Source organism: Fukomys damarensis, unplaced genomic scaffold (genome assembly GCF_012274545.1).
Source record: "Fukomys damarensis isolate Sample0158 unplaced genomic scaffold, DMR_v1.0_HiC HiC_scaffold_25, whole genome shotgun sequence".
Taxonomy (NCBI): Eukaryota; Metazoa; Chordata; class Mammalia; order Rodentia; family Bathyergidae; genus Fukomys; species Fukomys damarensis.
Window position 1 is genome coordinate 18,533,292 of NW_022900937.1, and position 12,609 is coordinate 18,545,900.

At 39.1% G+C, this 12,609-nt stretch overlaps 1 protein-coding gene and 1 long non-coding RNA gene across 9 annotated transcripts in view; one reads left to right on the plus strand and one right to left on the minus strand.

The window, feature by feature from the left end:
• Positions 1-12,609, plus strand: part of Iqch (IQ motif containing H) — a 192,513-nt gene that overhangs the window by 92,259 nt on the left and 87,645 nt on the right. For all 8 annotated transcript variants that reach the window (XM_010643289.2, XM_010643293.2, XM_010643292.2 and 5 more), the window contains 2 exons: positions 7,133-7,681; positions 8,371-8,437. In XM_010643289.2, the coding sequence (XP_010641591.1) occupies positions 7,133-7,681; positions 8,371-8,437 (616 nt within the window). The remainder of the gene's footprint in view (positions 1-7,132; positions 7,682-8,370; positions 8,438-12,609) is intronic.
• LOC104875608 overlaps positions 7,216-12,609 on the minus strand; it is a 111,801-nt gene continuing 106,407 nt past the window's right edge. Inside the window, exon 10 of the long non-coding RNA XR_784117.2 lies at positions 7,216-7,698. This is a non-coding gene — a long non-coding RNA (uncharacterized LOC104875608). The remainder of the gene's footprint in view (positions 7,699-12,609) is intronic.

The following is a 12,609-nucleotide window of genomic DNA, read 5'->3' on the forward strand; positions in this document are numbered from 1 at the left end:
GGGAAGGGAGAGGCACACGTGTGTGTGTGTGTGTGTGTGTGTGTGTGTGTGTGTGTGTGTGTCTAGAGTCCTCACACCCATAGCAGCTGTTATCTACTTTCCCTCTTTCCTGTCAAAGTATATTACATGTGAACAATGTCCCAGACATTAAGATACATACTTTGATACATGCTTTGAAAGCCTCCAGGTGATATCTAGCAGCAGTTTTAGCTTTATCATGTCCTATCTGGCAGGGACTGAGCTCACCTCTTAATGAGCACAGGATGCCTCGCTGGTGGACTTCAGTTCCCACCACAATGTGGACTCCTTTCCTGTGTTGCCTGAAGGGTTAGAGAGAGGACAGGTCTCAGAGCTCTGCAACTTCCAGATACAGGACAAGACTCAAAAGCAAATCCAAAGCTAGTATTTTTTTCTCTTTCAAACTTTTTCTCTCATAAAACACCTTAAGGAAGAGGAGAACAATTCCCCAAACAAAAGAAAACCTGTAGAATTTGTTAAAATCCATTTTGCATTTTTAAAAATTAATTAGATATTGCCACCCTCACCTATGCATTTTTGGCATTGAACTTTCAAAGTGAAATTAATTATATGGCTTTATTTGAAAAGCAATTTGTTTCTTGCAAGAAGTAACAAAACAAAACAAAAAAAACTGAAAGGATTGTTTTTATTGTAACACTGTTTTACTTTGTAGCACAGCCTAACTGCACATCTTTATTGCATTTTTAAAATTTTACTTGTATACATCAGAAAAGCAACAGATCTTTATTTAATTTTTTTTTTGCTTTATTGCTTTCATTTGACAAAGTATATCCTAATCATTCTTTATTGGAAAGCTCAGAAAGGAGAGAAAAATGACAAAGTATGCAAGAACTTTTCCCTTATAATATCACAACTCTTTGGCATTATCCAAACTTTGAGATAGTCCATTGTATCACATTGTCCACTCAACTGTGATGTCTTACTCTTTCCCCTAGCAATTTGTCATAAGCCTTTACAGTGTGATTTAAAACTCATTATAACATTTCAATGGCTATATAGTATTCTGTATTAAAGATACACCCTAAAAACAAAGCCAGTATTCTTTGAACTTAGGCTTTAGTATTCACACATTAACTTGTTCATTCATTCAACAAATCCTTACTGAACTTTCGTCATGTGCCAGCAGCGTACTAGGAAACACAGCCATGAATGAAGCCAGCCAAGTCCTTGCCCTCTTGGGACTTACATTCTAGTGAGGGAGGCAGATGATGAAGAGGCAGATATTGTCAGAGAGTTATCAGCCATACAAAGGGAGTAAAGCCGAATACTTACGTAGATACATAGAATGTGTCAAAGTGCAGCACTAAGAGAGTTCTACAAGTACAGTGCTCTTTATTGATCTTGCTGTCCACACAGTTTTCCTCAAGAAAATCAGAACATTATGCTTTACTTGGGGGTGATTGTTGTATCTACAGAGAAAATGATGGTGTGCTTTTGCTCAGGGATCTGGGAAGGGGCTGCTTTTGATTCCCCTCCTGTCAGGCTTGCTGTACACATCCCCAGCAGGTTCAACCCATCCATCATAATTGTCCCAAGCGGTCCTTAGATGTGTTAAATTCTCTCAGAATATTCGGAGGGTAGCAGAACAAATGAGATCAATGCAGCAGTAAAATGTACCTCTAGAAAAGGAAATTTCACATTTGACTGGCAACAGTCTCCTGTTTAAAATATCTTCTTGATTGAACTTCCACCAGAATGTGATTGATTCATTGTTTTTTTTCCATTTGAGTGCACCTAAGGGTGGGGATTTCACTCCTCAGGAAGTGGTTCAGAGTTCAGAAAGATTCATTTGAATAATGATACCTTTCAAAGCAATTGTAGAAATTATTCCTAGAAAACTGCCACTTACCTGAGTGGCCTTTTACTCAATTCTCTCCCTTTATTTGTCACTGTTCAGTGAGTTCTCTATGCCTTTTATTCTCTTTATAAAGGTGAAGGACTCTGACTCTCACTTTTAACTGACACTCAAGTCTTAGGCTGCTTCTAGGTCTCAAACCCTGAGAATGGTTTGTTGACTTACAGACCCCATAGTATCAGAAAATAGAAGTTTTGGGGGTTTTCTCCTCAATTTTGCACATTAGGTCTTGTGGGCAACTTGCCATTGATTTTGGCTTGATAATTGCTAGAAACAATTTCTGTCTGAAAAAAAAAAATGTAAAAGGAAAGAGTCCCCCTGGTCAATCTCACAGTACAGGAAGTGGTGCTCTTGGAGAGAACCGCCTTTGATCCTGTCAGCTCTGGGGGTTAATTCAAAGCCAGCACCGCTGGGTGGGGGGGTGGCGCGTTAACTCAGGAAGTCATAGGGTGTGAAAATTGAAAGTCCCCAAAGTGGTACCCTAATGGAAACGAAAGTGACTTCCTAAGGCTGTAGGGAGGCACATGGCAGACCAAAGTCCAGGTCTCCTGGCTTCAGACTACCACTCTTCCCTATACCGTGTTATGTCCATTGGTGCCTTCAGAGAGATTAGTCTAACAAACTGCTTTCCAGCCTAGCAAAGCAGAAGCAGCAGGTCAAGGCCGGGTTGGCTCCGATGTAGCAGGTGATAGAGGAAAGGCAGAGAAGAAGACCGGAACACAGTAAGGCACCATCTACAGCTTTAGACGGCTAGGACCGTGAGCATGGGTGACTTGAGGTAGGGGGACAACAAGGGAAAAGGTGCGGAGAGAGTGTACCATGAGAGGAGAAGAGGACTGGACAGAAGTGACGGGAGGACAATAAGGACAAGTCTCGGCCAGTAACTCCTTTCTTTCTTTTAGTTCTACCTGGATTTGGGGTATTTTGAAACAGGATTTTTTTTCTTATAGTAGCAAAACTAGTAGCTTAGCAGAAGATCCATTAGCTGGCTTTATGCTCTTAGACAAGCCAAGCCTCAGTTTCCTTGTCTATAGCAATCACCACACTCACTGGGGAGGAGGTACTGGAAAAGTATAGTACAGTGTAATATAGTGATCACAACAACTCTCCAGGGAAGTCTCACTTTTACAGGTGAGGCAAAAATGTAGGTTCTGAGTGGAAAGTGACTCGCCTAAGAGTACGCAGCAGATAGGGGCAGGGAGAGGATCTGAGATTAGTTGGAATTCAGCATTAAGTCTTCTTCCCTTGAACCCAGGAGAGTCTACCGGGCAAAAGGCAAGTGACCTTCAAGCTCCCTCATATATTAAAATTCAAGACTTGATCATGCTAAAGCCTGAAGCCTGATTAAGTCAGCTATTTTCTCTGAATATTGTGTGTCCCTTTTGAACAATTCTATCCAGCTGAGGTCCTGATAGTTATTCTGTACAACGTTCAACACATCGTGGACTTTCTCCAAAGTTTAAAAAATAGAGTCAGACAAATGGAGTCCCTGGTCTTTGGGGAATAATAAAAACTCCATCTCTGAATCACACTCCCTTCATTCTTTGAACCTAAGCTCTCACTTAAGAGTCATAAAGTGCAAGAAGAACTTACCTTTCATATAATGCAAATGGCCAGGCAAATTGCTAAATGGGTAAGTTTGGGTGTTTAAGAAGCTGAACACTGACACATAGATTCAAAATTATTTTAGTCTATTCTTCTAGGCAGTATACTATAATTTTCTAGAAAAATGATATTCATGTTGAATTATCCCAAATACTTGACTACTTACTACTAGGAGACCTTGCTCATATCCAACTTAGAGATCTACAAATCCTACATCTATGTGCTAGACACATATATGAAAATAAAAAGTTTCATAAGAAATTCAGCTTACAAATACATTACTTTTTTCTGGAATTTTTCTTAGCAGTAGCTATGTCTAAATTTTAGAATGCAATATGGGGCTTCTGTTTTTCACCCTGGATCTTACTAACCTATGAAATCATTTCATCTTCCTGTTTTGTTTTGGTTTTAGATTTCCTGAAATAGCTGTTCCAGAAACTCTCAAAGTTACCTAATTAGTGTTTACACTTTGCAAATGAAGAAGAGCGTTTCCCAGCTAGTTGACTCAGTCAGTTAGAGCAGGATGCTAATAATCAGGCCACAGCCACCAGTTTGGGCCGTGTGTTGGCCAGTGCCTGAGCGCAGGCTTCACCCAAGGGTGAGGTGGGGCTGTGGTCCCAAGAAGGACCAGGTGAGACTGAAAATGTCTCAGCAGATTTATGTCCCCACCGGAAGGAAAAAAAATTGCCACTGAGTTAGAAATATCGCATTGGAAGTGCAGCACATTGTAAATAAAAAAAGAGGGAGGAAAGAAGGAAGGGAAAAAGAAAGAGAGGGAAAACCAACAAATAATACTGGACAAATTCCTGAAGATAGACAATGAAGGAAGAATAACAGAAGAGACCGGAACCTGAAGTGTGGCGTGACCTTTAATCAGGGTTGTGATTCCTAGCAGGCTGTGAAGCAGCTTTGTCTTTACCTGCTCAATGGGTCTCACAATGCTGATGCACTGCTTTAATTTGGGAAGGCTTTCTCTTGAGAGGCATGTCTTTTCTTGCTCTAAGTCTAAAGTGCTCCCGTGTGTGGCATTCTCAGTGACAGATGTACTACAGTTATGCTTTAGCTGACTCCAAACCCATAGCTTCCCCGTGCCTGAGTGGTCTGTTTGATGTCCAGGAGAGTGTTTCCTTTGAGAGCAGGTCTTTGCTGGAATATCATCCACAAAGGTAAGAAGCGCAATCTCTTTGTTCTCCAGTAGCCCCTGCTCGATTCTGCAGCCCCAGCCTGCCCAGGACCGTCTGTCAGAGACCCTATCCCCAGCTAGTGGAGGGACACTAACTGGGGGGCAGGTGCATCCCCCAACATTGTTCCCTTTTCACCGAGGGTCCTACTTCCACATGATGCTCTCTGTAAGGATGAGGGATTTTTGAACTATATGAACATCTCCAAGGAGATGAGATTCTCTGGCAAATCTCCCATCCATAGCTTTGCCTCTTGAAGTTTCAGAGTCTTGATGACCGGATCAAACATGTGACTGGCAGGACCAGCCAACTCCACACATGTCCATCTGCGATTTATTTATTTTTTTGCACGTCTGTTTCTTGCTGGTGAAGCCCTGCCATTCTTCTCTGAATTCTGACCTTCCCTCCACGGGAGCCCATTCTTGGAGGGAGCCAGAAATGTAGCCCCTGGCCATTTCTTTTGGAACCTGTGTCACTCGTCTCCGCCCGCAATCTCAGTCCCTCCTGCCAGACTGGTGTCTGCTGGAGGGATGGCTTGTTGGACTCTCCCTCGCCCACCCAGGAAGAAGGAATGTATTTATCTCCACGTACCAAACAGTCCGCATTCTCTCTTGGAGTCCTGGTGAGACTGGAAAGGGTCAGAATCTTGGCGAGAAGACTTCTTCCATCATTCGTCTGCCTTACAACAGCTCTCAAATTAAAAGTTCATGAAAGCTAACTGCTGTTTAAAGTTGGCTTCTAAAGTCAAAAGAAAATGTCCACTTTGGACTTAATATTTGCTTTTTGACGTTTTCATTTGAGATGTCAGTCTAATCATTTCACTGCCCAGGATCTGAGAAAAGAAGGGTTTGGTTTTGTTTTTTAAATTGCTTGGGTTGTGGGCCGGGGATTTGACTGAGTGGTTCCTCAGCCTGCCTTGGCCTGAGTTTGATCCCTAGTGCCTAAAAAAATTAAAAATTAAAAAAATAAATTGCTTGGTTTGTTTATCGTGGCTTTACTGTAAATATATCTCTTGGCTTGCTTTCCTCTTTGATAGCTTCCTACCTCGTATTTGTTAATTACCCTCAGTTAACATTTACTCGGTAAAGAAAAGCATGGATAATCTAACAGCAATTCTCAACACAGCACGGTGGCACAATAGTAACTGATAAATTAACTTGGATTTTCTTTTCAGTATTGTGAAAACTCTTCAAATTGTAGAGAGCGATATAATCATACAAGTTGGTAAAGATGGGCTTGTACATCTGAAAATATGGACATAATGAAGACATTCAAATCCTTAAATGCCTAAACCGTAACAATCACCACAGTACTACCTGGCTTACTGAGAATTCAGAGCCTGGAATATTTATCCCCTCCCTCTTCCCCCCAAGCCACCAGGCAATTAGGAACACTGGACCATGGGGTGTGATGTCTATTTTTTTAGGGCAACAGGTTGTGATAATTGAAATGTAGTGGTTCTTCAGGGGACAGCAAAATTTCCTTTACTTGTTTCTTTCTTTTTTTTTTTTTAAAGTAAGGATGTCATGATATATTGCTATTGTCATTCAAATTTCTTATTTGATTTCTAAAATAGAATTTATTATTTTTAATATAGAAAACACAAACAAAAACATTGCCTGTCATCCCATTTTATTTTATTTTTTTGGTGCTAGGGATCGAACTCAGGACCCTGCACTTGCAAGGCAGGCGCAGTACCACTGAGCTAAATCCCCAGCCCACATAACTTGTTTTTATTTGGTATGGGAGAAAAATGAAAAGCAAATGCTTTCTTGGCTTTACGTGTTATAAAATGTCAGAATCTAGTCTGTAGACCAGATATGACCCTGAGAAGATAGTAGATTTAAAAGAATACTTGTCAAGAGCAATACAGAAAATGACCAGGGTGATACTACACAATGTAATGCTTCTTATAAAAATCACCTCTGGATATTAAGAGAAAGTGACAGAATTCTCATAAACACTAAAAAGCAACAATCTGCTAGGAAATTAGAAAAAGCTCTTATTAGGAATATTTGAAATTATCCTGAAGACTTTGAAGAAAAACTTCATCCTTTTCATGATGGGTAGATAAGTTATGAGTAAAGAATCAGCAGCATACTTCTCTAAGACCAATACACATGTCTGAAAAGTAAGATCACAGGGGATTACAGGGTCAGCTGGCCATATCAAAGTAAACTAAAAGCGTAATTTTTAATGATCTACTTCCTTGAGCAATTCCATTACACTTTTATAAAAATGTTATTAGCTTTGCATTATCTCTAGGTAATGAGTTTTAATGACACACACTAGTCAGACTTTCATATTATGATGTGAATGTGTTAATCAACAGGACCTGTATCTTCCCGCCGTTGAGTGGTGAATGATAATGTGACTGTCAGAGTGTCTCAACCATGCACTTAAAAGAGACCATAATATATTTCATCTCTGGCAACATTTTTTCCCCCCACAGGCCATGAAAACTGCATCTTCCCGAGCTCCCAAATCAGCATGGGATTATGACTTTTCTATTCATGATGGCATCATAGACAAGACAGCCCCAGACTTCTTAGCATTCAAGGAACATTTCAGCTTAACTTGGGGGAGCATTTTTTCTCTCTTAGAACACATTGAGAAGTTTCTCAGGGACTATGCAATACCAGAAGTCAAAATAAAAGGGAGGAGTTTGATGGCCTTCCTTCCAGAGTTTGAGCTGACAAATAAACTTACCCGAAACAACCTTCTCTCAGTGTTAGAGAACCCACTTCACGTCCAGATGCTGTTAAATCTTCCAGGACAGAGGTACAAGGGCCAAGGTGGTAAGTCAGAGGCCGCCAGCAAGATCCAAGCCACATGGAAATGCTTCAGAGCGAGAAAATTCTTCCTCACTTACCGCCAGCAGAAGTGGGCATCAGGCGTGATCTCTATCGCTTGGCTTTTACATTGCCACAAGACTCGACTGAGGAAGCTCCTGAAGGAATCGCGTCAGAGGCACCTGGAGAATTTCCGCATCCGAGCCAAGGTGCACACGGCTGCCAGCTGTCAAGACAGACCTCTTTTTCTAAACATTTCTTGCTTGAACGCCTGCAATAAGTTGTCTCTTTATCTTTCCCTCTCCACCTACCCTCCCCCTCAGCCTCCCTCGCCTTTTACTTCTCGGGGTATGATGCATAAACCCCACTTTTGTTTGTGCATTATATTTTAGCCCTAATCGGGAATCTGGCTTTTGTGCCTGCAAAATCTGTTGCATTTTTCTATCGTAGAAAAGTGTCTTCCTTTTGACTATGGTAGTTCTGTCAGAAAATCAATGCTTTAACTGCATTACCTTTTCTTCCTATATATACCTTCTGGCACTTTAATTTGCTAGAAAAAAAATCCTCTCTTGTCTACATTGCTGTCACCACTTTGTCAGAAAGTATTTAAGTTTGCAGACAGCCTTTTAATTAGTGCTCACAATTTCATTTATGTTTGCTTTCTCTTTTTTTCATTCATATTCTGTTAATTAAGTGAGCTGCCTCTAATCTTCCCCTGCCAGTAGCATCATGTAGCCACCTAATTAAATTAATTGGGGAAGATGTTTTAAGTATGTAATTAAATCAATTAATATAATTTATGCCTGGCTTAACTGTACAGTGGATAAACAGCTGAAGTTTGACTAGATGAATCCTCTATAGCTTCCTGTCACTGATCAATGCTCTTCTTGATTTTTAGCATCTGGCAGCCAACTGGAATCGCATCAGGACCTCCAGGAGGACTATTATCCATATCCCATCATTAGGTATAACACTTTTGCCTGCAAATCTATCAGCAACCTCTATTACCCACCACATTATGGCTCCTTGATTGAGTTCAAGGAAGGCCCCTTGTTTTATTCAAATTGGTCTCGGCAGGAAAATGTTCTCGACATGATGAGAGTAATAACACAGGGCCCTCGCTCGAAACGGCGTTTAATTTGGGGATTAAGCAAATAAAGTCATTATGTGGGGGCTGCTATTCAGTGGAGAGGTGATTTGCTGTAATTCGCTTTCATCTGTATGAAATGAACTAAAAAGTTGTATTTTTCCCCCTGAAATAACAGATAATGTTTTCGATCTTCTTTAATGATAGCAGAACACAAGCTTGCATGTGCTGTTGCTGTTACGCCAATACGCCAGGATATTGCTTGTACACTGTTTTTAATCAAATGTGCAGTCAAAATGATAAGCTGCATCCTCAGAAATTATTTAGTTCTAATTACGAGCAGATGGGAGGCTTTATTTGCACCTAGGGCGCCTGAGCAAAAGGAAATGCTGTGTGAACAAGAATAATTAAGAAGTTGAATAGTGTTTTTTGCGCTTAAATAATCTGCAGTTTCATGTTAATTAGCACTAATGCAATTATTTAATTACATTTATGAATTGGGGAACTTAAAAGCTGTTGTCTGAAACACAGTGGTAAAATAGGTATGCCAAAACGGCACTGGGAATTTCTGAAATTTGCATCAAAAGTTCTTTTCAAACGTGAGCTGCTATCAAAATGTTTGGGATTTGTTGGCTTATTTTGTTTTGTTTTGCATTTACCTAGTGTGTTGACTTTTCTAGGTAGGGCCAAATTTCCTGTGCTGAATTGGTAGGATTTTGACAAACATCAAAACCCACTGAATCTCCACATTATATATCAGGCCTGTAAGGCTTTGTGTGTGCGCGTGGAGCAATGCATTACGGAATCTACTGTAATAGAATGTTGGGTTGTAATTGGTTTGTACCCTTGCGTGAGCATCCCTTTTTGTATACTGATGTATACAAACATAACACATTTAAACAGTATTATGAAAAGAAAAACATCAGAATTATTATCTAAATAAAATTATAATTATTTTAAAATTAGTAAAATATGAACAGTAACAAAACCAGGTAAACTTTCCCAGATTCTAGAGTTTGTGCTCACATCTAAATACTTGTAGAAAAGTTAAAGAAAAGTCTTGAGTTGCACAGAGCTTTTTAGTTCTGCTTTTCTTACGGTACGGAAGAAGTCTATTTCTTCTCAGGATGTAAGTGAGTTAAGACAGTTCTGAATTTCATTCTAACTTAGGCTTTTGTCTTGGTGAGACTACTTTTGCACACGAAATTAGTTCACACACAGAAATTGCACTTGTAATTGATTGCAACCAGAGAGACTAATTGCAGATCTAATTAACTGACTTGGAGCCTTAGAATAAGGTGCACAAGCCTTTGCTTCTACAACTAATTGTGGACCTGACCTAATATCATGTTGAGAATTTTGTTTTGCTGTCTCAAGTTTATCCAAAACTGGAACCAGAAATGAGGCCCCTACTTGCAATATTGAGATGCACCAAGGTGTTAAGAGACACAATTTTCACAGATGTCTCCTCTCCTACACCCCCTACAACCTTGTCCCTTCAGAAAACTCCCCTGTAATCAATCCTACAGAGAAGCCTTATATAAGTCTCCGAGGAAGTAACAATCTGAAACCGAGTAATAAAAAATACTTTAAATGAAAGTAGCTTACAATTTCAAAAGGACCTACTGAACTGGAAGAATAATCTGACCAAAGAAATAAGAATTAGAAAATGTTATTTTAAATTTGGTATTAAAACCAGTTTTCTTCTGGATTTCACTTATTCATTTTACATATATAATACATATGAAGTTCTTCCCTCTTGCAATATTTTTTGGTTGTAAAAAATACTAATTTTAAAGGAAAACCACTAATTATGTATTTTTAAGAGATAACAACAGCTCAGATATTTTTCCCAATTAAGCTTTCAAAATAACAATTGAACATTTTCACAAGAGAATACCTGGATTTTTATCATATACAATTTATTCCTACATTTTGTGTTTTAGGTTTATAAAATGACTTGTGGATATTAAATTGAATTGAAATAACTTGTGCAGTCATCTAATATCTATTCTACAGATGAAATTCTTAAACTATACTTTAAAAAAATGATATGTATTCCTGAGGAATACAGAAGGAAAATTTCAGCTAGATAGAATTTGGCTTCTTGTCTCATGCACCACGAATTTATCTACATAATTTATAAAAACAGAAATGAACAAAAAAAAGTGAAGGAAAATTTTTTCTTTAAATACACTGCAAGAAAATCAATCTCTTCAATCTAACGATTTCCCTTCCAGGACTTGAGAAGAATTCACTAGTCAAAATTAGTTGGTAGCAATATCAGGCTCAGACAGAAACTTAAAGTAAGTTGTAGCCTTGCCCTCTTTTTCTCTTTCAATTGGAAATTTGCTGTAGAATCACCCTAGAAATAATTGCACCCTTCTGCTCACCAACTGGGGCTGCACTAATGAATCTGAACCTTTAAAATGAAAATGAGGTACTGATAACTGTGTAATATATTGCATTGTAAGCATTTTGTTATTTGCCGTGCAGTTTTGCAAACATTGAAATAACTGTATTTGCCAAACCATGATCACAGAAAGGAGGGCCTTTCAGTGATGCTCTTTAATAAAAACATTTATAATGTATTTTACATTATAGTTTGATAATATAAATATTAAGACAATTGCAGAGGAGTCTCTTTGAAAGGGGGAATTATGTAATTTGATAGACTACTATATATTTCAGGTATTACTCCTACATGAAACAAATATTGTAGCTATTTTTAACCCACAGAAGAAGTGGAATGCTTTAGACAAATTGTCCAAAGACTTTTATAAGATGATAAAACATTATCCTATCTAGAATAGATAGGCTGATCTCTTCATTGGATATTGCATATTTTTATCATTTTTATTAATGAAGTATAATTATAACAAAACAATCTACCATGGTTCATAGCAAGAATAGAATCCTGGAGTCTATTTTAAGCAAAATCTATCAGTCAAATAAGAAAGAACTGTAACGAAGAATCCTAATTCCTCTAGAAAAACCAGAGGTCTAAATAAAACCTACAAGCTAATTCTGCTTCTGGTTTCTCTGGTCGTGTTATTTCCTCCACTTTTTGTTTAACCCCTGTGCTGCTTCACTGCGGCACATCATTAGGCGCCACTTAAACTCGGCGGCATGTTTCAGTATATGGACATCAAGTGAGACGTGCCAGGTACTGGGCTCTGATACCATGAGCAGGTATCTGAGGCTGCTGCCAGCTGAGTAAACCCCAGGGATGAGTTTCTCCTCTCACTTCCGTTCTTCTATTAAAGTTCAAGGAGGAGACATATTGAAGCTGGATTTTTTTCTCTATATATATGTAAAATGTCTTACTTCACTGGCAATTAATTTAATGGCTAAAGTTAATGTACATAGGCTTTGCTTTTTCTCTTTCTGTGCATTATTTTAGCAAATCATTCCTGGGGTTAGCAAAATGAGTGGTCTCCAAAAACACTCTGTTCCATTAAAAACTGTGGCTACTCTTATTATGAAGTTCATGCAAAACCTTTTTTAGCTGGTCCGCACTATAACTAAAAGGAAAGATGGGGAAACTTACTTGTGTGTGCACCTGACCACACACCAAACTGAGAAAGCCCCACATGCTCACCACACTGTTGCTTTATGACTGCACTCCTTTCCCTGGGAGGTAAGAATTGCAGCCACCTCTGTCTGGGACCAGGGGCAGGGGAGAAGGCCGCGAGCCAGACTGCACATCTGAAGTCACATTTTTACTGTGCCTGTAAGCACTGTCACTTCTCTACTTTCTCATTTTTTTAGTCGACAACTCACTCAAAGATTAGATCAGTTCTGTTTCTTCTACCTAGTCTGGAGAGACTGGAACTTTCCATTCAGTCATTGCAGTCTTCAACATGTTATGGCAGATATATGGAACCCACAGCTGATTTCCTTGGGATAGATCCACTGCCAAGGTCTTCCAGACAGCCTTTCTCAGGAATATCTGGGTCTTTTCTGACCAGAAACAAAGTACACATATACTTTCAAATTTATTCATAGCTAGCCCAAACTAAAATTAAAACATCTTTGTATTTATCCATG